The sequence below is a fragment of the Cucurbita pepo genome, chromosome 8, assembly GCF_057944985.1.
Source record: "Cucurbita pepo subsp. pepo isolate OVF chromosome 8, ASM5794498v1, whole genome shotgun sequence".
Lineage (NCBI taxonomy): Eukaryota > Viridiplantae > Streptophyta > Magnoliopsida > Cucurbitales > Cucurbitaceae > Cucurbita > Cucurbita pepo.
Genome location: NC_141805.1, coordinates 1824971 through 1850900, shown reverse-complemented (window position 1 = coordinate 1850900; position 25930 = coordinate 1824971). Strand labels below are relative to the sequence as shown.

General features: G+C 35.3%; 5 protein-coding genes across 11 annotated transcripts; 1 reads left to right on the top strand and 4 right to left on the bottom strand.

Moving 5' to 3' along the window:
• Positions 1-21: 21 nt before the first annotated feature.
• Positions 22-8503, bottom strand: LOC111799737 (ion channel POLLUX-like protein, putative (DUF1012)). Of its 5 annotated transcripts, none has more exons than XM_023683194.2 (24): positions 8225-8503; positions 7819-7892; positions 7437-7616; positions 6973-7256; positions 6653-6724; positions 6114-6189; positions 5896-5994; positions 5666-5820; positions 5465-5569; positions 5179-5265; positions 4057-4141; positions 3822-3969; positions 3662-3738; positions 3507-3587; positions 3204-3398; positions 2734-2847; positions 2351-2443; positions 2140-2266; positions 1982-2058; positions 1756-1803; positions 1606-1675; positions 1453-1526; positions 837-947; positions 22-762 (listed from the first exon to the last, which is right to left on the bottom strand). In XM_023683194.2, the coding sequence occupies exons 2-24, from the start codon at positions 7843-7845 to the stop codon at positions 682-684; spliced, it is 2466 nt and encodes an 821-aa protein (XP_023538962.1). In that variant the 5' UTR covers positions 7846-7892; positions 8225-8503; the 3' UTR covers positions 22-681. The 5 variants fall into 5 exon arrangements, with proteins under 5 accessions (XP_023538962.1, XP_086982659.1, XP_023538961.1 ...); XM_087126533.1 differs by having other exon boundaries at positions 7437-7556; positions 7823-7892; XM_023683193.2 differs by having other exon boundaries at positions 7437-7555; positions 8225-8502.
• A 327-nt stretch (positions 8504-8830) lies between these two features.
• Positions 8831-11683, bottom strand: LOC111799810 (serine/threonine receptor-like kinase NFP). The gene is made up of 2 exons (XM_023683290.2): positions 10494-11683; positions 8831-9714 (listed from the first exon to the last, which is right to left on the bottom strand). The coding sequence occupies exons 1-2, from the start codon at positions 11649-11651 to the stop codon at positions 8980-8982; spliced, it is 1893 nt and encodes a 630-aa protein (XP_023539058.2). The 5' UTR covers positions 11652-11683; the 3' UTR covers positions 8831-8979.
• A 1397-nt stretch (positions 11684-13080) lies between these two features.
• Positions 13081-15645, bottom strand: PNSB5 (NAD(P)H dehydrogenase 18). Of its 3 annotated transcripts, XR_015422114.1 has the most exons (7): positions 15353-15645; positions 15214-15274; positions 14009-14071; positions 13868-13926; positions 13521-13778; positions 13191-13267; positions 13085-13123 (listed from the first exon to the last, which is right to left on the bottom strand). XR_015422114.1 is itself a non-coding variant. In XM_023684970.2 (6 exons), the coding sequence occupies exons 1-5, from the start codon at positions 15608-15610 to the stop codon at positions 13548-13550; spliced, it is 672 nt and encodes a 223-aa protein (XP_023540738.1). In that variant the 5' UTR covers positions 15611-15645; the 3' UTR covers positions 13081-13267; positions 13521-13547. The 3 variants fall into 3 exon arrangements, 2 of the variants coding, with proteins under 2 accessions (XP_023540738.1, XP_023540737.1); XM_023684970.2 differs by having other exon boundaries at positions 13081-13267; XM_023684969.2 differs by lacking the exons at positions 13085-13123; positions 13191-13267 and having other exon boundaries at positions 13340-13778.
• Positions 15646-19565: 3920 nt separating this feature from the next.
• On the top strand, positions 19566-21322 carry KCS20 (3-ketoacyl-CoA synthase 20). Its single transcript, XM_023684968.2, has one exon. It carries the CDS (start codon positions 19590-19592, stop codon positions 21090-21092), a length of 1503 nt encoding a protein of 500 aa, XP_023540736.2. The 5' UTR covers positions 19566-19589; the 3' UTR covers positions 21093-21322.
• A 919-nt stretch (positions 21323-22241) lies between these two features.
• Positions 22242-24855, bottom strand: LOC111800953 (armadillo repeat-containing protein LFR). The gene is made up of 8 exons (XM_023684890.2): positions 24589-24855; positions 24250-24419; positions 23922-24046; positions 23589-23839; positions 23333-23438; positions 23115-23253; positions 22898-23025; positions 22242-22776 (listed from the first exon to the last, which is right to left on the bottom strand). Exons 1-8 carry the CDS (start codon positions 24764-24766, stop codon positions 22521-22523), a joined length of 1353 nt encoding a protein of 450 aa, XP_023540658.2. The 5' UTR covers positions 24767-24855; the 3' UTR covers positions 22242-22520.
• Positions 24856-25930: the final 1075 nt, after the last annotated feature.

Below are 25930 nucleotides of genomic sequence, written 5' to 3'. Positions count from 1 at the left end.
TATCACTTTAAATTTCAAATTAATAATTATATCAATTAATAATTAGCATTTATCAATACAAATATCAAAATCAAACTTTAAATAATAAAACAAAAATCATTATCTAAAAATTCAAATAAATATTTTTTTCATTCAATCTTAAATTTTTAAACTTCATATTTAAAATGTAAATTCAATATAGTTTTTCTCCATTAGGGATCTCTACTCTCGACTCAACAATTAGGGTGGCTAATCTTCCATTTATCTTCTATTGGTTTTATTTTAAGTCGGCTAATAAATACAATTAAAAAATCTATATGGTTGAGAACCAATGACAATACCAAACGTAAGAGAAAATTAATCTAAAAAATGATCCGATCATTATGGAAAATCGAGTACAAGAATACTAAACTCTTAATTCATGAAAACACGTTATTGGAAGTATATATTAAAGTCAATAACACGATAAAGATACTTTTAAAAAACAAGAACTTTATTCTATGTCACAATTCAACCGAAAGAATATGTTTTTCCAACGAATTATACCCTATGATTTGATCTATAAAACAAAAAGTCTATATAGTATTTTGACAATTTTGTGTGTGTGACTTTCTATTCTATAAGAGGGAGAACAAAATCAATGTTGCATTGTATAATATAAGAACTAAACACCACAGATAGAGATGGAAGATAACATTTTTCTCATTCGCGCTCGGATATAACAATTAATGAATCAGTTAATGCAAGAGAGATTGGTTCAGACTTAGGAATTGGATTGATTACCTGCATTAATCACAAAAATAATGCATCAGTTTCGTATACTAAATTTCTCTACGAGATTCAGCTAGTATTATTACCTGTCTATTATTTTTAATATAGCCAATGGCGACTTCTTGCTTTAGATGTGCTCTTTCAGCAAGTTCTGCAAATGAGAGATCCTCCCCTTGTTTCATGTAGCCGCTGATATCCTGTGTCAAGAAAAGGTTCAATTAGTGCAAGAATCGTACTTTCAAGCTAGTCATTTTATTTTAATGTTCAATCGTAGCAGCTCAAACCCACTGGTAGCAAATATTGTCCTCTTTGGACTTTCCCTTCCAAGCTTCTTCTCAATATTTTAAAACGTGTCTATTAGGGAGAGAGGTTTCTACACCCTTAAAAGGAATGTTTTGTTTCCCTCTCCAATCAACGTGGGATCTCACAATCCACTCCTCTTGGGAGCCCAACATCCTCGCTGGCACACAGCTCGGTGGCTAGCTCTGATATCATTTGTAACAATCCAACTCTACCACTAGCAGATATTGTCCTCTTTGTGCTTTCCTTCTAAGCTTTTCCTCAAGGTTTAAAACGAGTTTGTTAGGAAGAGGTTTTCATGCCCTTATAAGGAATGTTTCATTCCCCTCTCCAACCGATGTGGGATCTCACATTCATGAATACATATCAAAAGCTAATATGGATGAAGAAATAGATATGTACCTTCACATAAATTTCATCACCTTCCGCATTTAAAATATCTTTCCATACTTGATTCAGTTCACTATCCTCTGCCACTGTCACGCCAAAATATACACTTGAGATGCAGTTTCGCACACAAAATCTAAAAGAGGTTGGTTCAGAACATTTACAGACCTTGAGCTGTGACAAGACTCATTATTTCCTCTGCTGCTATGTACGTCAGGGAAGGTTTTATTCTTGTTACCTGCATACATTGCCGCAGCTACATCAATATTTAAATATAATCAAAAAGCTGCACAAGAAATTGCAAAATGAAGCATTTACTTGTTTTCCCAATTTGGAGTCGACAATCTCTGCAGCAAGATTTTGAACCTGAAATAAAGTGTCATATCGTAGACCTTATTTTATCCAAAAGAAATAAGCAAAAAACCACTATGATATAATATGATCAAATTTTCCATAAATGTATAAATGTCAAAGGATTGATGTAAAAGATTCGTGAAGGTATTGTGCTATAGATCATATTACTAATAAACAACAAATTAAATACCTTGACTCCATGTTTCTGACAGATACTTTCAGCAAGGAGAAGAGTATATACTGAGTGTTTGTCAGCCCTAGATGGATCTGAAAAGTTGGAAGTCAATGCAATTCATTATCATTATACAAGCCAAAAAAAAGGCATATAAGATAGTATTATATCCATACCCCCAAGAAGCCATTCCCTGTCGGATATCACAGCGATGGACAATGGAACATCTTCACTTTTATTGAAAGAACTTCTAATATTTAGTAGGGTTTCCTCTAAGGTAGCATAGTCCATAGGGTTTCCTATCTGCAGCAAAGGTACAAAGTTATGGAATGTAGCTTAGAGAAAGTATTAAAATGTTTCAAAAAACTACATTCAATATGTCAGTACCCTGTGAGAAACTCTGACATTTTTGAACTTGTTACAGTCCACAGCTTTGTAAGCTCTTTTTCTTTCATCAAATGGTGCATCTGATAAGATTTCCTGCATATATATGGGAGATGACAATTAGGGTCCAACAATCGCATGTATGCCAATTGTTGCATATAACCAAAATTACAAATGTATAAAACTGTTTATCTCAAAAGTGATTAATTTGTATTGCCAAACGCACTAGATATTTTTTAAACAATGTTTTTGCGCTCCATAATCACTTAAGAAGTTAATTCATACACACCCAGTTTCATTAAAAGTGATTTAGAGGACTCAAGGTGTTGCAAAAAGATTTGAAGTCGAGCAAACTTGAAGAAGATTCATAAAGAGAAGAGCTTTACCAATACACTACCAGGTCCAAGATACTTGTCATATTCTTGGATCATGTCTACAACATCTGGGCGCCAACCTAGCAAAAGTATGCATTCTTTTGGTCCTATAGTCTTGTCTAAAGGCTGCATGCAATGTAACAATTAGCTACCTTGCTTACTGACTTGTTGAAAATAAAAACAAATCACTTAGGGCCCGTTTGAAAATTATGGTTATTGGTTTTTGAAAATTTAGCTTATAAAGGTTTTCTTAACTTTGTTATCTATTTTCTGAAAATGGTTTCAAAATCTAAACGAAGTCTTGAAAACTAAAAAAAGTAGTTTTGAAAAACTTTTTTTTGTTTCTGAAATTTGGCTAAGAATATAAAAGTTTCATTGTGATAGGTGAAAACCCAGTAAGGAAATTGTAAGGAAAGAAGCACAATTTTAAAAAATAGAAAACTAAAAGTAAAATTATTATCAAACTAGAGCTTCAATATTACCTTGAAAGAGGGTTTTGTTGGATGTTTGATCATATTCTCGAATTCCTTTCTATATATTTCTAGAGATTGACGTAAACCTACATTACTATTTTTAATACTTTCCAGCTTTTTAATGGTATTACTTCCTTCCTTAGTCACATTTGAATGACCACCTCCTCCCTTGTGTCCTCCAAGGAGAGGTGCAATGAACAGCACCTACATCAAAAGATACACAAATTCACTTAGAAAATCTGTTAAACCAAGGTGTTTCTTTTCTATAAAAAAAGAAAGAAAAAAAAAGAGATATGAATCTATTATTTATACCTTGTCATTTTTCTGCAGAATCTCATCATCATTTGGATGAAAGTGTATCTTCCCATTTCTATAGATACCACAAACAACTGCCTGTAGAAAAGAAATATCCATTAAAAAAAACTGAAAGGGAATTAGGAGGAAAATTTTATTTGATGGATAAGTACCTCATGAAATCCTTGGCGAAGTTCTTTATAATTTAGACCAACAAAATTAGGGGAGCTGAATAGATTAAATACGTTTTCTGCAATTTCACAGCATTACAAATTTGAGTAAACTGAAAACCACATTCTATGAAATTGGGAGAACTATAAATGTGTTGCATACTTCGATAGTTCAACAAGTGTCTGTAAATTTTGATGAGCTCCTTTTGCCGAGAACACTGGACAAATAATTTAGAGGCAACATTCTCCACCGGTTCTACTTTCAGTCCTGTGACCGACTTTAAGAGGTCACAGGTATTGGAACTAGAAACCTGAATTCATTGAGAAAAGGTTCAAATTCAGCCATTCAAAGTTGTCATTTGACAAGACTGACAACTTGTTATTTATTGGTAGCTTACCTCAACAATAGTTGGGATGGACTCCATATTTGCAATGGGTTGAAGGGCAAGAACAGAGAGAAATGCATCTGTATCAACTTCATACCTAATAAATTTGTGTCCAATATGCTTTAGTTAATCCATATTTCCATTCCAAGATTGGTTTCTCCTATTTGAAACGAAAATAAGTAATCCTACATCCTATAGCGGTCAATGTCTCAGTTTCAACTACATTTTAGCTAGCTGAATGAGTGCCGAAAGCACTCTTTAGCAGGACCCAGCGTCACTATAAAATATCCGAGACCACATTAATCTTCAATTGGTTGCAAAAATAGCCTTTCTTTTAAACGCATCCAGGATAACTATTCTATAAGGGTTTCTTAAAAGTTATAACAACGACTGCTTCCTTTATCACCACAATTGTAAAAGACCAAGGATAATCCATCTCAATATCCAATGGAGGACTGTGGAAGGAACAAAGAGAAGTTATCAGCTTTGTCTATCACATAAAAGAAAATAGGAACCATGGAAATACAGGAAGAAATTAAAATGTTAAAAGCACCGAGAAATGAATCCACCTACCCACTTAAAAGGACAAGTTTACTCTCATACGCTTTGGAAATGCTAAAATAGGTGTCTTTTATCTCTTTCAAAACAAGGTCCATTGTATAAACTTTGACTTCTCTGAGAGAGTAGTATGATAGGAAAATGTTATCGGGATATTAAGGGTGTTGTTAGCAATCAGCTAAGGAGTTTGTTAGGAATGTTTGGTAACAAGTAGAGTGGGCTAGAAAGGATGAAGGTAGGCAATCGTGTAGTTGGATTACGACTTGAAATTTGATAGGACCGACAATTTAATGGTCAAAAGCAATTTCCTATTTGTGATTACAATTTAAGAAAACCATAGTCATCCCTGCTTGATAATATTATTAATCCTGACCAACATTTCATACATATTGCAGCAACTTTGAAGCCTAGTACTAAAATTCAGTGACATTATTACAGAAATCGTTACTTTGATAAACAAAGGCAGGTTTTAAATGGTGAGAAAGAAAAGGATAGTACGAAGGCAAGAAAACTCAATCAACGAAACAACAGTAGGCGAAAAACAAAGAATATACTTGTAACTGACAATTTTCTTACCGGTCTCCTTTTGTTGGCAGTATAATTACTGCTCGGGCCATACTGGCAGCAGCTCTTTCAAATGATTTTGTTAAGCTGAGACTACAACTGTGGAACCACAAACTCAATGGAATTAGATAAGACCAAGGACAATTCAGGCCAATAGAGAAAAAAACTTGTAACTTTTCACTTCCTTTGGGAAAGGATATCCTCATATGAGGGAACTCCAATTACAGATCTGAACGAGAGATCAGATATTTTATGTCTAATTTATGGTTAAGAAAGAAAACAACTTCATTACCCTTACCTCTTGGTAAGAACATCAATGTGGTAAAGATCTTTGGCAAGATTATCAGCTAACTTGTCCATTTGTTTCCTTGGAAGATCAGACATGAGAAGAATTCTCTGTCTCCTAAAAACACAGACCAAAAAGAAACTGTTTGTACTTTCCAACACACATAATACATGATATTGGCACAAAATCTACGACAGGAGGAGCAACAGTTACCTAGCAGACGCAGTACCTAAGCGGACAGAAAATTCGTGGTATTTATTTAGCTGCTTCAGTATAAAAGCCAAATGACTATTGACACCACAAATGATGATGTGATCAGACTCTAGAACTTGAATTTGTGCACCTTCCCTCAGCTTTTGCATGTTATGCTGTCCAAACGAGCGCAAGTAATCAGCTTCAGCAAACATTTATCTTTTCTTATGTTTTGTTATCACCAAGCTTACCCTAAACTGTTCTGTCATTGTGCTGAGTAGACGGGAGTAAAATAATATGCCCCATATTGCAAGAATGAACCCTATAACACGTTCAACTCGTGTCCTTTGCTGTTAGATAAAATACAGAGATATTTATAAGTCAAATGAATAGTTCTCAGATACTTCAAATGATTTTAAGAAAACAGTTGAAGTTCAAAGATCTTATAATGAAAATGTATGTAGCATACTTTCAAGTGAGTGGATGAGGAACATAGACATGCCCATGCTTCCCATAAGCAGTCCTCCAGAGACTGAGTGCTACCTCTGTTCAACACACTCCCAGATTGGCAAACAAGAATGTGCATCGCATGTAGGAAGGAACAATGAACTAACAGAAAATAATCAATCTAACAATTGATTGCAAGAATTGACTGCAAGTTCTAGTAATAAAAGCGGACAGAAAAATTAAAATGTAAAACTAGACTGAGAAACAAGACAAAGAAATTGTTAGCAAAACATATTTATTTTTTAAAATTAAATTGTAAAAAAATGATAACAAAACAGAATATTTAACCCTAGAAAATAAAAGAAAATCCTCTGATTCCCTTTGAACAATCCACTTCTATTTGAACACAGGTAAAAAAAACAAAAATATTTCTTTTTTTTTTTTCAAGACTTACATTGGAAGGGTTAAATATGTTATAGATCGGATCTTACTATTTACAGTATAAATTCTATTTGAAGCTGAAATTTAGTACTAGGTCAAAAAGGAAGAAAAGTAGAGTACCTGAGCTTGAAGAACAGAAAACCACCCATCAAAATAAATGAGATGCATGCCACAAGGAGCACCACTAAGAACCTTTAAATTGAACATTAAAAAAACAAAAGAAAAAATCAAATGATATTTCAATCTTAATAGAACATGAATTTCTTCTGGAAAAAAAATGAAAAAAAGAAAGAGCGGTGCAGTACATTCATGAAATACATGGTTCTTGCAGTTTCTCTATTTCTTTTATCACATTTGCAGTCTATTACAGCATCAGTTTAGATGAGTGGCAATCATTCCATAAAATATGAACCATGGCAACAAATATGCACCTCACTTACGTGCCAACATTTCTTTCGAGTTGGATATTGAATAGGTATATCAGTCGTGCGAAACTCAATTTGATTTCATGAAATGCAGGGAAGTATACATCCAACTGAAGGGGTGTCGGTTTATTCAAGATATTGGATACACTTGCAAATGGCAAGCTAAACTCCCCAACATTTTGAACGAGACAGGGAAATATCTCTTGGACAGTTTTGCCTATAGATTTAACAGAGGTTAGTGTCAAGCTGAAAAGGCAGCATCCAAATATAACTTTGACCGCAACTTTAGCTTGGGTACCCTGACACAATTCCAGTGCATCATTATTAGCAATCAACCAATTCCGTGAACTACAAGCATGGGTTATATAATGAGCAAGCTCTCGATAAAATAAGAGAAAAAGGGGGGGGACATATAGTTTATCCATTCGGCAGGCAACAATAATCCAAATCATATTTTCAGTCTATCATCGAACACTCACCTGAGAAAATATATTCGGATTAACTCTATCTACACTGGCATTCTGGTCATTTAAACTGCTTGTACACGTTATAGTATGTACCCCACCAAGTTTCCTATGCGAACAGGCTTCCCGTGTCCCTGCCATCAAATCACCATCATCAGGAAAGTAAAAGTGCGACGGATCTGCCGTGTTCAATGCCTAAGAAGTAGAACAAGGGATCAATGCTGCTTGACAAATTGATTCCAAAGACATCTATGTAATACATAGAAAGAAATTATGAAAAGGCGAAATCATAACGATTTCAATTACACTGAAAATGGAAAATAAACCAAATTGTCTTGAAAACTCAAATGTACAAGTCTAAAATAGATAATTGATAGTAATTTCCTAACAGACTCACCATCACCGGCAATGAGAGGGCGTGCATTGAAATTCGAATGGTCAATCCGCCAAAGTGGACATGTCAATGTTCTCCTAGAAAAAGCGTTGAAACAGTTGAAACAAATCTAACTAAGCAATAAATTAGAAAGAATAAGTCGGACAATATTTTTTACAGACAGAAAATCTTATAAACTCGTAGCAGAACAGAACTAGCCGAGATTAAATGATTATAAAAGCGGCAGAGCTTCAAATCCGCAACAAATTTCAATCCGCAATAAATTGGTCAACTGCTTGACAACAGCGGTTCAACACGCGCGAAAATCTCAGCGATTAAGTCGAATGCCATTTACAGAAGTCGAAGATAGCTAGTACTAAAGAAAAATGGATAGAACAAGAGAATTGAAGATTGGATATGAAGGAAATACCTGGAAGTCGAAAACGGAATGCTCCGATAGAGTCGACGAGGTGGCGACGGCGGAAGGCGCAAGTGCGAGCAGCGATGTTGCAGAAGCATTTGGCTCTTGCACGATGCTCCGTAATGGCAGCAGGTACGGTGGTGGAAGGAGGCTGTGTAATGGCGGCAATGGCGGAATTGAAGAGAGTAGAAGACGGATGACTAGAGAACGCCCGGTGAATTCCATATTATATTATTTGCAGACGGAAATTTGATCACCGCTGTACCGTACATTTTTCTTTTCTTTAATCGAATAAAATTTATTCCTCTAAAAGAAATAAATGGGCAAAATACTATTTGGTAATATTTACGTCATTAATATGAATTTTATTTTATATTAATTTTCTACTTTAATAAATTTTAAAATCAATTTTAATCCTAATTTTTAAATAATAATAATAATAAAGTTGCATCATTTTATTTTAATCTAGAATTTGAATTTTAAATATTTGTTTTTTTAATAAAATCTTAAAATTTGTTCCCTCGTGCCCTCTGACGCACGTGAGAGTTTCCTACACTTTGTCCGAAAACACTGACAGTTCGCACGTGCCAGCAAGGAATCCAAACTGTCATGAGCTGTATAATACTAATAATAATTTATTTTTATTTTTTTTATCAAATTCAGTTAAATAATAATAATAATAATAATTTATATGCAATTATTTCAAGGGCTTGATATGAAAATTATAAACATGAAGCTTCTTAGAAACTCGAGTAACTAGTTGGCTACCTAGCTGTTAAGATAGGTGCTGATAGAGTATCATCGGAGAAGTCGAACACGGCGTCGTCGCTCTTGCTCAGTGCATAAACCACCTCGACCATGCTCGGCCTCTTCGTCGGGTCCTTTTGCAGGCAACTAACAGCCACATTCATTACATCCATCACGCTCTCCATCGGGCACGATTGCTCGAAAAGAGCTTCATCAATCCAATTCTTCAATCTGTCTAACTTCTCCTTCTCTTTCCCTTCCGAAAACCCACTCGCTCGCATCCATAGAACCCTTCCTTCCTCATCAATGGCCTCCTTACCAGAGACGAGCTCGAGCAAAACAACTCCAAACGCAAAGATATCCATCTTTGTCGACACGACTCCATCTGCTATGTATTCGGGTGCTATATAGCCTTGAGTTCCAACAATGTGCATGGTTATAGCATTGCACCCTGACTTCGCAAGTCCAAAGTTGGCTATCTTAGCTCTCATGCTTGCATCCAACAAAATGTTGCTACTTTTAATGTCTTTGTGGACAACTCGTGGCCTCGTGTGCTCGTGAACATAGAGTAGTCCGTTAGCAACATCAATTGCAATCCTCAATCTCGTTTTCCAATTCAACTTTCGATTTTGGCTTCCGTGTAGCCATGAATGTAGAGAACCGTTCTCTACATATTCATAAATTAAGTAGCATGTTGCATCATCAGGGTCAACGCAAAAGCCTTCAAGCTTCACTAGATTACCATGGTTCACCTTAAAATCAAATCAAACATGTATAATATTAGTCTATAAACCGAACTTTCAACCTCAAGAAAAGAAAATGTCTGTATGTATGTATGTGTATATATATATATACATATATATATATACATTTATATTTATTGAAGCGGTGTCAACTAGAAAAGGAAGTGAGAAAACGAAAGCACTCAAGGCTATTTTCGTCTTTTTCATGGTCTCATTCCGTACCGACTTTCAATATTTTAATAAAAGCCATCGTCTTCATTTTCCAAATAGCTTTTTGAAAATTATTTAAAAAAAAACTTTTGAAACAATTGGTTTGAAAAACGTTCCTATAGTTCTTCCTTTCACATTGAACGAGTGATTAGTCCCAAGTTAGGTTACTCTTTTTTACATTTTTTTTAATAATTAAAAAATACGAGTTTAAAAAACTTTATTAATACCTTTAGCTTTTAAAAAAAATTAATTTATTGGTATCACGTTTCGAAAATACTCACAAATTTTCAAAATTAATATAAAAAACTTTAAAATTTTTTTTTTTTTTTTTAATAATCATTCAATTATGAACTATGTAAATTCCCATTTTTAACCCTCAACTTATACACTTTTCAAACCATGAGTTAATTCATATACAAGTGGTTTATCTTATTAATAATAATAAATAAATAAATAAATAACCCCACTAGCCTCCAAATTTTCATTAAAGAAAATTAATGCAAATCATAAATTTGAGTTATAATATCAAAAATAATATTCGGAAATTGTAAATATATTAAAGAAAAAAAAAATGTTACCTTCTGCAAGATCTTGAGCTGTTCATAGGCGTTCCACTTCATCTTCTTGATAGCATACTCAACTCCATTGATACTCCCTTTGTAAACCGATCCTTGAATCAAGCTCCTCTCATGAAACCCATTTGTTGCTTCATTCAGCTCCTCGATCTTGAACACTCTGTATTTATCCAAACAATCCGACACATCCGCCATTAAATCCATCTCCATTTCTTTCCCCTTTCCCTTCCAAATCCCCACTTCCTGCAATTTCTGCCTCTCAATTCCCTCCTTCATTTCCCTCTCACTTCTCCGCCGCTTTCCCACTCCACACACCCACAAACCCACCATTAAAATCAGTAAAAACCCAGCAATCCCCATCCCAATCGCCAGCCCTGTTACTGCCCTGTTTTTTCCCTCTCTCACCGGAGCCGGCGGCTGCTCTGGCGGCGGTGGAAGAATAATGGGTTGCGTCAAATTCGGGAGACGACTTACCGGGATGAAGATTGTGTCGAACGCTTTCGGATTGGGGCGGTTCGCGGCGGTGATTTCCGATGTTGGTACTCCGAACCTTGAAGCGATGGAAAACAGAGTGTCCTGTGGGTGGATAACGTAAGAGACCATGAAATTGACGCGGTTTTGGAATTGGGTGGAGTTAGGGCACTTGCAGAAGATGGGGAAAACGACGTCGGCGCCGATGGAGAGATTGGTGGGGACTAAAGTGGGGTTAACGACTTCGACGGATTGAAACGTGGTAAGATTCTGGAACTTGGAGGTGGAGACGAGCCAGAAGCTGTCGCCGGCGTTGATTTTGTAGGAGAGATTGGCGTACGAGATGCTGACAGAGGCGTTGACGGAGTTGCAGGAGCAGGTGATGGGGATGAAGAGGGGTTGGCCGGAGACGAGGGGGAAGGTAGCGTTGGAGTCGGAGATGTTACTGGGTCGAGAAATTTCGAGGCGGCTGACCCAGAAGAGGTCAGCGATAGTGGCTAAGTCGAGGAAATCGGGGGCGGTGGCTCGGTAGAAGACGTAGGCCTGGCATGGGGCGGCGGTGTGGTTGGCGGTGCAGGAGTAGCCATCGGCGTCGGGGGATTGGGCGGAGGAGGGAGGGAAGGGGAAGATGAAGAAGATGAAGAAGATGAAGAGCAGAAGAGAGCAGCCATGGCGGATTTGGGGTTCCATTGGTTATGATATTATTTTCTGTGTGTTTTTTATATTTTATAGTCTTTCATTTATAGCGACAACTGAACAGTCAGTGGGAGAGAAAAGAATGGAAGAATAGTCAAAGTCCTAGTCAACCATTCAAAACGGCTGATTTTGGACCATTCTGACAGTATTGCCCTTTTAAAAATAAAAAAAATTCAAATAACAGGTGGAAAATAATAATATTATATTTTATTTAAAATAACTTTTGTTTTTAATAATTGACAATGGAAGAAAAATAAATTCCGGAAAACATTTAAAATGTGAAATAAAACTTTTATTGAGAATAGGTATTAAAAATATATTTTAAACTGAAATTTTAATCCATATTTTTTTTAGTTAATCTTATAAATTCTTTTTTTTTCTAATCTTATGTATAGTAATTTATAAAATTTTAAATTTTCGAGTAAGTCAATGAATTCACAAATAAATAAACATTTTTTTAAAATAAGAAACTTATTAAATAATAAAGGTTGTTAAATTTGAAAATATATTAATGAATTAATTTTGCTTTTTTTTTTAATAGTACTTCTAATTAATTATATAATCAAACCAATTATTTTATTATTAGTTAATTAATTTGTAACTACTTTGAATTAAGAAATCAATTAAAATTAATTAATAGTTTCACAGAATAAATACAAACTTGATGTATTCTCAACCATTAAATAGAGGAATATTTTATTATGAGACATATTATTCCCGAGCATATTCTATTTCTAACATGTGTGAAATCTTAAATAAAACGGGCCTTACTAGTACAGGTATTAAAAAACTAGTCTGTACTAGTGAACTAATTGGTTCAATTAATTTTTTTACAACTAATCGATTGGTTGTCTTCGATTCATAACCTAAACAACTTTTATAACTAATATATATATATATATATATATATATATATATATATATATATATATATAACTGATTTCTACTTGGGTACATGAGGCCCTCAAATACCACGATTAGTGAGGGAGGGAGACAGACAAATTATATATATATACTGATTTCTACTTGGGTACATGAGGCCCTCAAATACCACGATTAGTGAGGGAGGGAGACAGAGACAAACCTCAGAAACAACGCATGGTCACGTAGAAGTACCATCCAGACAGAGAAAGAGAAGAATCGGTCGAAAGCATCGACCACGACAGTTTCAAGAAGGAGAGAGAGTTCTGATCAAGTTGAGGTTAGATCAACTCCGAGATCAAAACGAGTCGAAGATTGGTGAGAAAATACTATGGACCAATCGAAGTTATTCACCAGACCGAAAAAGTGTCGTATAGAATCCATTTGCTCCCATGGATGCGACTAGCCCTGTTGTCCACGTTATAATATATATATATATGAAATATACCTATGAAAGCCCATGTCTAATACACTTTTAAGCTTTTTTTTTTTTTTTTTTTTTTTTTTTTTTTTTTTTTTAATTTCAGCCCAATTCCTAGTCAAGCCTGCAAAATAGAGCAATGTTTGAACTTTTGGATGTAATGTAATTAAATTTGCAGGATGATTTCTAACCTTAAGAATTTGAAACTCTGGTAGGGACATTTTTATGCTTATTTTTCGTTCATATTTTCCTGTATCATCAAGTTCTCCTGAACATGAAAGAAATGAGTGAGATTCAGATCAATGAACTATAAACCAACAGAACCACAAAACTAGCAGAGTTCTTTATCTCCATAGAGATTTACTTCAATACTTCAAATGAAAACATCATTCATTCAGAGCTGCACAGAACAAGAGAAATTTTCTTGCTATACGGTTGATAATAAGTTCATGTCATAATTACAATTTACATCCACTATATATATCTTTTCATAAAAATTTGGACAAGGAGTTCTCACTTACATCACATTACTGAGGAGCAGTCGGCAATCATCTCTTTGTTATATCATCATTCTTCACAGTGAAATCCCACAAGTCTCCATACTTCTCATTGAATTCCCAGATGTCCATGGTGTTGTAATCTGATATCAACTTGTCACGAGCCCCGCGCTCCATGTTATATATTTGAGGTTCAAAGTTGTGTGGTTGATCTGGCTTGTCCATCTCAATTATGCAGAATACTATTGTAAACACAGCTGCTCCAATGTATATATACTCCCCCTGAAATACAGTCCCCATTAAGAACATAGCGTCCCCAAAAGTAGGGAAGAAAGATATCGATGGCGTTCGGAGATCTAATTCGAAATTACCGGAACATTGAAGTACATTGCAGCAGCAACTACTGGTAAGAAGAGCCACGAGATGAAGCCTGCCAAATATGTCAAATGTGAAGATACGAACCGAGTGTTGAAGTCAGAGGATTGAGTTGTCTAAGAGTGACAATGGTTTACCCTGAAAGCCTGTTGGAGGTCCAACTGCAGCAATATCATCTGCAATGGCTCCCCAGAATGTTCCTGAGAAGAACTTGCCAGTGAAAAGTAATCAGTACCAGAAGTTACTACCCAAATGATTTTGAAATATTCCTAGATTACAAACCCATGATCATTCCCTAAATTAGCCGATGTGGAACTTTTCTTTTCATCCAACACCTCCCCTCGAACAAAGTACGCCTCCTTTTCTTTTGGAGTCTTAGTCATTTTTTACTATATCTTCGAAAAGCCCCCTTTTGGAGTCCTTTGTCCAACATTTGAGGATTCTATTGACATGGCTAAGTTTAGTGCATGGCTCTGATACCATGTCAGATGAACACGACTCTCTACAATGGTATGATATTGTCCACTTTGAGCATAAGCTCTCATAGATTTGCTTTAGGCCTCATACCAATGGAGATAGTATTCCTAGATTATAAACCCATAATCATTTCCTAAATTAGCCGACGTGGGACTTTTCTTTTCATCCAACCATTCCCAACAAGGAATATCCATAGTACGAAAACTAGGTGGTTACTACTTCAAAGAACAATCAAATAATCGATACTGCTTATAGAGGTACAAAATCTATAGCATAGCTACCATCGACTTCTCAATTAGACCGGCTGAAAGTGAGTTCGGGATAACTTTTGAAGTTAGTGCAGATCAAAAAATTAGTTCTTCCTTGGTTTGAAGTGTTTTTAAAATTTTCAAAATCTTTTTCTAGCCATATAAACACACATCGTGAGAAACTTTGAAGTGTTTTAATGGTGGACTAAAACACTTTTCACTATGCTAAAGGTGATTTGTCATACATTATGAGTGAGATTGATGATAAACAGTTTCATCTTGGCCAAATTATGATGGCAGTGAGAGATGGGAAATCTTGATTCCATAACTCACGAAATTGATCTTTAAAGACTCACGGGAAAGCTAAATTCCAAGCTTGGGATTCTAATTCAGAACCTACAATTACAATTACATTTCTGTTTTCTCTTAACCACATTTTCATATAAAACTGGAATTCAGACAACCAATTCACAGAGCCAGGGCTCCAAAAATCAAGAACCACCTCCAAATATTGAATCCAGATTCCACCCAGCCTAAACAGAAGACTTCATCCAAAACAGAAACTAGTTCATCTAAATTCTAACATTCAAATTTCAAAGATATGTTAATGAACGAACCTTTTTTCTCGCCCTCAAAGTAAGTGTGATGCCCATCGTACACTCCATACTCAAAATCTTCCTGAAACGAAACACAAAATTGTTAAAAAATCAGCAAGATAAAAGAGGCACAATGAGAGGACAGGAGAGCGATTCATACAGCGCTGACACTGTTAGTCTCCCAACGATCTACTGGATCTTCGTTTAAGTCGGGTTCAATCTCGGACAATCCAGCCGCATTGAGACGCCGTAAGCGGCTTCCCCTCGCCGATTTCCCGAGCAACTTGGCGGCGGAGATTCCATTGATTCCAGGAATACTCCGATTCGAGAACGCTGTAGCGCTAATTCCAGAAGATTTGAAGATAATTTTGGGGAGTGGATTGAAAGAAAGAACGGGGAGGGAAGAACAGAGCGCCATTTTCGGGCTTATCTTTAGTTTCTGGGCCTTAAATCCCCGCCTTTTGTTCCAACGATAAACTCCAATATCGTAACTTCCAGTCCTACGTGGCAGACTAACCAATGAAACCTCGCCACGTAGACCAAAGTCTGCAGCTTACCCATGTGGCAAGTACATGTAGGCTGCACGTAAGATGGTCAACTTCCTCTAGGCTGCACGTAAGATGGTCAACTTCCTCTAGGTTGCACGTAAGCCTACATCTATTTATATAAACACAACCCAGCCACTGCTAACAGATTTTGTTCATTTTTGTTGTCTCTTACTTATTTTTGTCAGCCTCACCATTTTAAAACGCATCTATTAAATATAGGTTTAACACGTTTATGAATAATATTTCGTTCTCCTCTCCAACTGATATGAAATCTGACATGAAGTCTAAGGTCATAATTTAATGAATAATATGTCGTTCTCCTCTCCAACTGATATGAAATCTGACCTGAAGTCTAAGGTCATAATTTAATGCAACTTATTACTAGTTTGAATTAGTTAAGATATTCGTAATCAATTAATATTTGAAGAATATATTAGTTATAGAGTATATCTTAAATATATTCGATTAGTAGTATATTTTATTTTATTCTCAAGATTTAGTTAGTTTATATTTTTGTTATAGATATTAGTTAGTAGCTTGTATCGTATTCAAACGTTGTGAATATGAATGAAGATTAAACCTTCGATCCCAATTCTATTCTCATTCTTAACTCTATTGTTTCCTTTTAATAATAATATTTTCAGATCTATTCACATTTTTTATAACAAAGGTTAAGGAGAACAAAAAAAAAACCTTTTAAAAAAAATGCTATTTCACAAATAAGAGATCAGAAATCGACTCTGAACTGATGGAACAAAAACTAAAATTTTAAAATTTTTAATAATAATTGTTAAATAAATTCACAAATATAAAATTTAAAATTAAACTAACATTTAACTAGTTAAAATTATTTTAATATAAGGTAATAAAATTGTTAAACGCAATGATATTATAAAAATTAAATCTTTAATAGCATTGTAATTAATAAAGCTTGTACGAAATATCCAACGAAAATTGGATGTTTGGTTGGAAAAGTAAAAGAAAAGAACAATAAATTGGTGGGTTATTAGTTGGGAGTTTTAGAGGGAATTAATAATTGGGAAGAAAATTAAATGCTTTTGTTTTGGACACGCAAATATGTTATGGGATAAGTCTACGTGTTGGAGAAGTCAAACCCAGCAACCTTTGCGCCTTGTGGGATTCCATACCTGCTCCACCTCCTCTTTCACACGCCAACTTTGACCATTTCGTCGGTTTGAGTTATGTTCATATTAATGTAATAGAAATAGCTATAAGATTCGGATCGATCGTCCACGTGGTAAGTAAATTATATGGACACTCGAAAATAACTATGAGATAGCTAATGACGTACACGAGCTGGGTTGGAAAAATCTTTTCGACTAACAAAAAATTTCAAGTTGGTTGAGTTAGTGATCTGAACAACGTGAATAGAGTTCACAACTCAATCCTCTATTTTCAAGTTGGGTTGTCAAGTTATTTTAAATGTCATAAAATTCAATGATCAAATATTCACATTTTACAAATGTCAATTATTTTTTTTATTTTTATAATAATCTTAAAATTATGGTACGGTGAGATTGAATTATAACTCTATTTCTTGGTCTGTTAGATTGACTTAACAAAAAATGTCAATGGTAAATGCTTGCTGAATCTACCACACCTAAATGATGGTGAGAGTTCTCTTATTTATAATCATTTACTGAATACAGAAATATGGTAAATTATAAATACTATGAAAATAACAACAAAATGAGATAATAATAAATGAATACAAAAAGGGTAAATATCTTTAACATCAACCCACCTTATTTATTAAAACAATTGATTTTATTTAAATAATACACGTGTTTTTTTATAAAAAAAAAAAAAAAAAAAACACCTATTTTTAGATATTCTAGAATAATTAATTTCATTTAGAAGAAATGTCATAAACAATATACGTTTTTTCCATTTTTATATAACTATTAATTCCAACGTAATTCAAAAAATTTATTACAAGAGATTAAAGGATCCAACGTCATAAATAATACCGGATTTTTATTATTTTTTATTTAACTATTAATTAAACATATTCAACTAACAAACGGAACCAAATTTTTTATTTTTAAAAAATTCAACTCAATCTAACCGAGAAAATAATCTGACCCATCTCAACATTTATGATTTGAGTTATACATTTTTAATTGGTTGAATTATCGAGTCATATGAACACCTCTACTATCAATTAAATTTAAGATTAATTAAGGTGGGACCAGGGAGGTAGTGGATAGGACGTTCCAATTAAAACGAGGGAACATATAAGGACAGCTTCAATTAAAATAAAACGTTGGAACCCAATTCAATTCCATTCAATTCAATCCCAACCAATCACTCTAAAATTATTCACATTATGAAAGATATTTGCCTATGTATATAAAAAATGTTTTCGAACATAATTTCAAGCTTATAAATACTCTTAAAACGAACATTTTGGTTTTTTCGCACAAATTTTGTTTCATTGCCACAAAAGTTGTTATAGAAAGTCATTTCTCTCGACGCTATAACCTACCACTAGGAGATGTCGACTTCTCCTGACACTATATTATATGTATCAGATATAAATCACTATAATGTCACGTTGGTAGAGATGTCGATACATTATTTATTTGTCTCAACCCCTCGTGACGTTGAAATTTTTTTAAATTCTTGTAGTGGGTAACTTTTTAATAGCAACATTGATCTGGATTAAGTAGTTGTATTAAAATTTATACGTATTTAAATACGAAATAAAAAAGAGTAGCTTATAGATGGTGTTCGAATGTAAATGTCCTTAACTAAGACAAGTGGTAGAGTTGCTTATAGACAAAGAACTTATGCTTGTAGCTGTCGAATTAATTAGCCCCGAAAATAGCTATGAAAAAGCTCTTGAACTACGGAGAAGCTTAATTCAAGCTACTTCAATGATTGTTATTAATTTTATTTTTAAATTCATATTTATTTTTGGAATGTTCTCCAATATTTTATAATATGGATTGAAATTTTGATGACGTGTTTGAATGGATAAAAGAAAATATTTTTATAATGAAAAATAAATTTAGTGGAAGAAAAAAAAAAGTAAATAAAATAGAAAATTGAAATTACTTGAGAAATGAACAAATTAAATCTCGTGGGTTTGGCAACCCACTTGTACACCTCAATTCTCATGGTCAACGCGTAGTTTACCGGCGTACGGAACTATATTGCCCATTAGTTTCTCGCCACGTCAGCTATATTATCCGACAAATTACGCACTCCATAGTAGCTCACCCAAAATTATCGGTTCAATATAAATTATAATTAATCTCCGCAAAATAGTTTGAAAATTACAGTTTACTCCTACATTTCACATCATCATTAATAATAATAATTATTATTATTAGTCTAAATTAATAAAAATACTTTATTTAATAAAAATTCAAAGTTTTAATAAGAATATAAAATATTTTAATATTTTATTTACTTTTTTTTTTAAAATTTTAAATAATATCTTTTTAACTTAATACTCTTAAACGTTTATAGGTATTTCTAAAACAAGATTTTTTAAAATTTTTTTAAAAAAAATGAGAAAATTAATAAAATTTTGTAAAGTTGGAGAGTATTTTTGAAATTTATAGGAATATTTTATTAATAATAATAATTTAAGGTTAATATTATGAATATTATTAATATTATTTTATTGGACAGTGTTTTCCGGGTTGGCAAATTGAATGCCCCGCCTGGTTCACAATTAAAAGTTCGTTGGGGTAGTTGCATCCTCCCTCTCCCTTCACACTTCCCTTCCCCTGCTTTTTAAATCCCCCTTTCCCCTTCCCCTTCTTCCCCCAACACTCCACTTCACTTCCTCTGTTTCTTCCTCCTCCTCCCTCAACAATGGCCGACCTCCCCAACTTCCTCTCCTCCGTCCGCCTCAAGTACGTCAAGCTCGGCTACCACTACCTCATCTCCAACGCCATGTACCTCCTCCTCCTCCCTCTCCTCGCCGCCGCCTCTGCCCATCTCTCCACCTTCCAATTCCACCACTTCCTCCACCTCTGGAACCAATTGAAATTCAACCTCCTCTCTGTTACGCTCTGTTCTTCCCTCATCGTTTTCTTCTCTACCCTTTACGTAATGACCCGACCCAGAAAGATTTATCTCATGAATTTCTCCTGCTATAAGCCGGAGACGGCTAGAATGTGCGACAGAGCTGCGTTTCTTGGCAAATCCGAGATGACTGGCAGCTTTACAGAGGACAATTTGGCGTTTCAGAAGAAGATTCTTGAGAGGTCTGGTTTGGGAGAGAAGACTTACTTGCCGGAGGCGGTGATGAGAGTCCCGCCTAATCCGTGTATGGCGGAGGCTAGAAAAGAGGCGGAGGCTGTCATGTTTGGCGCCATTGATGAGCTTTTGGGGAAGACAGGTGTTAAGGCTAAGGACATTGGGATTTTGGTGGTTAATTGCAGCTTGTTTAATCCCACGCCGTCCTTGTCGGCTATGATTGTGAATCATTATAAGCTTAGAGGCAATGTTTTGAGCTATAATCTTGGTGGGATGGGTTGCAGTGCTGGGCTTATCTCCATTGATCTTGCTAAACAGCTCTTGCAAGTTCACCCAAATTCATACGCCTTAGTGGTTAGCATGGAGAACATCACGCTTAATTGGTACTTCGGAAACGACCGATCAATGCTCGTTTCGAATTGCCTCTTCCGTATGGGCGGCGCCGCCATCCTCCTTTCAAACCGCCCTTCAGACCGCCGTCGCTCCAAGTACCAACTCATCCACACCGTCCGAACCCACAAAGGCTCCGATGACAAATGCTATAACTGCGTCTTCCAACAAGAAGACGACACTGGCCGTGTCGGCGTCCGCCTCTCCAAAGACCTAATGGCGGTTGCCGGCGAAGCCCTGAAGACCAACATCACTACTCTTGGTCCACTCGTCCTCCCAATGTCGGAGCAGCTTCTCTTCTTTGCGACTCTCGTCGCTAAAAAGATTCTCAAAATGAAACGAATTAAGCCGTACATACCTGATTTTAAGCTCGCGTTCGAACATTTCTGCATCCATGCCGGCGGCCGCGCGGTGCTGGATGAACTGGAGAAGAATCTGGATCTGAGCGAGTGGCACATGGAGCCGTCGAGAATGACTCTAAATAGATTCGGGAACACGTCGAGTAGTTCTTTGTGGTACGAATTGGCTTACAGTGAAGCGAAAGGGCGGATCCGGAAAGGGGATCGGACATGGCAGATTGCGTTCGGGTCGGGTTTCAAGTGTAACAGTGCAGTATGGCGGGCGTTGAGGACCGTCGATCCGGCGAAGGAGAAGAATCCATGGATGGATGAGATTGATGGGTTCCCTGTTGAGGTTCCCAGAGTAGCCGCCATTAATAGAGCTTGAAGAAGAAGAAGAATTCTTTTGAGATTCATTAGGGTTTTAACTCCCAATTTATTTGGGTCCTTTTTTTTTTCTTTCTTTTTTAAATAATGTTTTCTTTTTAAGTTGTGCGTTTATTTTGTGTGTCACACAGCATATTGTTCATATTGGATGCTAATTAATTATTGTTTTTTTAAGGTGTAATATTCATTTATACTACCCAATTAATGGACCCATTATTTTACTTCTTTTAATTTCTTTTAACCATAGCTGTTTTAATATTTATGTCTCTTATATTTTAATAATTATTTGAATTATATAGTTGATGTCTGTTATATTTTAATAATTATTTGAATTATATAGTTGATGGCTGTTATATTTTAATAATTATTTGAATTATATAGTTGATGTCTGTTATATTTTAATAATTATTTGAATTATATAGTTGATGTCTGTTATATTTTAATAATTATTTGAATTATATAGTTGATGTAGATAAAAAGTATGTCCCTTGTTCAGTATGGTATGAAAATTTAAGCACTTTTCACGTGCATTTGACAATTTTCAACTAACTTTCACAATATATTTAAGGATTTAATGTTAAATTTAATTCCTATAAAACAAATTAGAATTTAATCTTTATAGTTTTAGATGTAATTAATGTAATTATGTTTGATAAAACACTGGTAAATAGTCTGGGTCGCCCTTTATTTGGTTGGAGTAGTCACTACTTTGATCGTAGTCAGTTTAAACACATAAATCCAGTCCACCGGTCCACTTACAGTGACTTGACTAGAAGATCATCTCACCCTGTGGTCGACATTCCATTCCCCTTAGTCGTAGGTGCTCATTCGATTTTGATTTGAATGAACCGGGTCTGCCGAGGCGAGGTACATATGGCCGGCCCTTCGGGTGTCTCGGTGATACAAACAAAGAAAAGCCAATTCGAGGAAATAGAATCGAATAATCCACCTGATTTTTGCCTTCCTGTTGATTCCGCCCGACAATCAAGCTGCACTTTAAATATTTTAACAATTTAATCATATCGAATCATTCAAAAAGCCTCGTAACAATGAAAATATTATCTCTTAAAGAGGGATAGACTCGTTCAAGGACCCGAGACTAAAATTGTAATTTAAATATTTTAACAATATCCAATAAAACCTGCTAGAAAAAAAAAAAAATGTAATATTGGAAATAGAAGTAACTTACAAGAGATTATAAGCAAGCAGTACAAATACAGAGTTGGTAGATTCAATAGCTTGAATTAGATGTATATGTAAGTTAGTAGACTGCTGATATTTACATTTTACAGCAACGACATGGGTCGAGTCCTTTGCTTGAATTGGTAGCAACTACTGGTCGAGCGATCTCGTCCTAGGCTCGAATCTAGCAGCTACTAGTCCAGTGATCTCGAGCCGAAGATGACAATTGGTTGTAGGATACTTCTGATCACATGCCCCATACTCCTTGAGCAGCAGCAACTTTATTGTTTGGTCTGGATGTTAGCTCATACAATATCCTAGCGAATGTATCTGAATATCTGCCATCTAAGAAGAGTATTTCTGCAAATGCATTTTCAAATGCTAGGAGCACACCCTTGTTCTGTGGCTCAGATACGAGACTCTCCAATATCATTGCTGCTTTCCTGCATATTTCCGGAACTGGATGAGGCATCTTGATTACTTTAAGAAGTCGATCGATCGCCCTAATTCGAAGTACAGGAAAAAGATGGCAATATACTTCAGTATCTACTGCGTGTCAAGTGGCTTAGGAAAGAACTCGAGGTTGTTTTCGCAAGAGCGGTAAAGGAAAAAGAAAAGAATTACCATCTTTCGCTTGCCAGCTTTAATCTGCAGTCCATATTAACTTCAACAAGGTTATACAGTGCACCAACAGCTGCTGCTTGTGCATCTAATGCTGGGATGCTCATAAGGTCGACTAAACGCTTGTGTATCTAATAAGATTCAACAAAAAGTTGTTACGATAAAGCAGGCATAATACGACAGAAGACCGGGAGGTTCATGGGTTTTAAAAGAAACAAACCTGGGGGATAAAGGGAAGAAGGAAAGGCTCGTTGTCGGGATTTATTATCAATCGTCCGAGTAATTCTGCAGCAGAACAGTGCCAGACTTTGACAGAAGATCCAAGCATTCCCATGATGCCTTCCACCGCTCGTTTCTCTCTGGTAAAAAAGTATAAAGCAAGCTTATTAGAACTAATCATCAACCCGAGTCGGCCTAAAATATCGATAGTATTCTCACGTTATTTTGATGTAGGACGGCTTTGATGAACTAAAGATACGAAGATCAAGGAGTGGGGATAAATTCACAATTGTCTCTAGTGCATTTGTAACAAGTTCATCATCCTCTGTCAACAATAAAAGCTTTCAGACATAATTCAGACAAACATACTCAAATTTGACACTTAATATTTCAAACGCAACATTCAATACTAATGACATAAGATATCTACAGGAAACTCTAAAAGCAATGCTCATTAGGGTCACGAACTTCTGACCTGTAACATGATCTTCTATACACTGAAACACTGTTTCCAGAGTATGTCGATGTTGAGCCATAATAGATTCATTCTCTGGCATGAAAGAAAAGTTTCGGATAATATTTGAAGCAGAAACAGCACATTGCTGTCTTTCTGCTCGGCCTTCGTCATCCAGACTAAATAGACCATCTTCATCAAGCCACCAATGTCGAGGAGATGATTTGGAAGTGTGAACCGTTACCTCTGAAGCTGAAGAACCAGGTCTCAGGCTGTCAGGCATAATTTACACCATACTTAGAACTAATATTCAGTAAACTGAGCAAACATAACAAAATGACATTCGATGCATACCCATTTGAGCCCAATGCCTCATATTCATTCCCAAATCCCGTTACAGAAGAATTTACACCTAACGTTCTGATCCTTGCCTTCTTTACAAGATCCTTCGGAAGTGCTATATCACGCCAATCATCTATCTGTTTGATGTAACATCATGATCATTAATCCCGGGATTTACTTGAACGATTTAAATCAGTCTTGCCAATTTCAAAATTCAATTTCGTGACCCAAATGGAAACACGGTAGGACAATTAAATCTTCCCGAGGGAACCAAGATATCATATTTATTCATAGCAAAAGAAAACGCGAGAAAATGACTGAGAGGCAAAGTAATACATACAACTTGAAGAAGAGCATCAAGCAAGCCGGGAATTTTCGCTAGAGGAGTAGAATCTCTGCGCATATCGTCCTTCTCTTTGAAGGAGAGAAGAGTTAGAGTGTTCAGTGCCCATGTCAATTCACTCTTCAAGCCACTCTGTAGCGCCAACACTATCTTTTTATTGTTTTGATCTGCTCTTGTGACGAATTTTAGAGATAAAAAAAAAAAAAAAAAAAAGGAACTCAATCAAATAAACGTCTCAACAAAAAATAGAACTCGAAAGCTGAACTTTCAGCTGATTTTCCAGTAAAGAGTCCCGCAAATTAAGAGACGAAGTGAAAAGGGTTTCGATTAACAGACCCGCGAAGGAAGTATGAACATGGAAAGAAGGGCCAAGCAGTGCCGATGGAGCGAAGATCTCGACTGCAGCGGCGGCGTTGCTGTTTACGCTGCCGAATGGACGGCCTCGCTTAGCCGGAGGCGCCGACGAGACGCCGCCAACATTACCACCCAACTTATTATGCTCTCTCTTCTGCATGGCCTGGCTTCTTCTCCCTGAACTTCAAGCGATTTAGCAATGGCGACCCAATCGTGTAACAATCAGAAAGCTTGAAATCTAAATTAGGGCACAACGATGCAGAATAAATTCAATTATTCAACCACCAAGGAAAGCGACATGAATTTTAATGGGCCTGGAAATATATGGATCACGACAGCTACATAGGCCCAAATAATAAGCCCAATTCTCAAAATAATGGCTTTGAAAGCCCAAATCAGGCCCAACTGCAATTTTACTTTTTGACTGAATTTTACGTTTGAACCTTTTTTAATTTTTTATTTTACTTTTTGACTTTTAAATTTATAAATACTATTTTTTTTAATAGTTTTGTCCTAATATTTCAAAGTTATTCAAATAAGTCAATAATATTGAATTGAATTGAAAAGGGATAATATAGTAATTTAAAAATATTGTTTTCTAAAAAATATTAGCTAAAATAATATTTATTTAACATAAAAGGAATAATATTTTAAAATACACGTCATTGTTACGTTACTTTATTTGAAAAATAATGTATATTTTAATCATGTAACCAGACAAGTAGTCTTAGTTAATGTCCTAATATCCTAGGTGGAAAAGAAAGTACAGTTTTTCAAATATTATATTCACATTAAATAAATGCAAAAACACATCAAAATCACAAAAATAAATAAATAAAAGCAATAAAATTAAGAGTGAAGTTTGAACTCAAACATTTTTAATTCAATTATTTTAAAAATGTTATATCTGAGTAACGGTGAAGTACACCACTCTCCACAACAGTATGATATTGTCCATGTTAAGTATAAGTTATCGTGGCTTTGCTTTGAGCTTCCCCAAAATGCCTCATTCCAATGGAGTTAGTATTCCTCATTTATAAACGCATGATTTTCCACTAAATTAACAAATGTGAGACTCACTCCCAATAATCCTCAACAAATTTTTCATCTTAACATTTTATAAAATAAAATTAAAAAAAAACAATTGTAAATAAAAATTTTAAAAATGTGAAATTTTATTTTAAAAAACAATAAAAATAAAAAAGGGGAAAAAGTGAAGGTGGAGAAGGATAAGAAGGGGGGACCACATGGGGACCAAGATGTGTTGGAGAATTGAAAAGCGGAAACTCAAAGGGATAAACAACTTTGAATATAGACTTCGTTT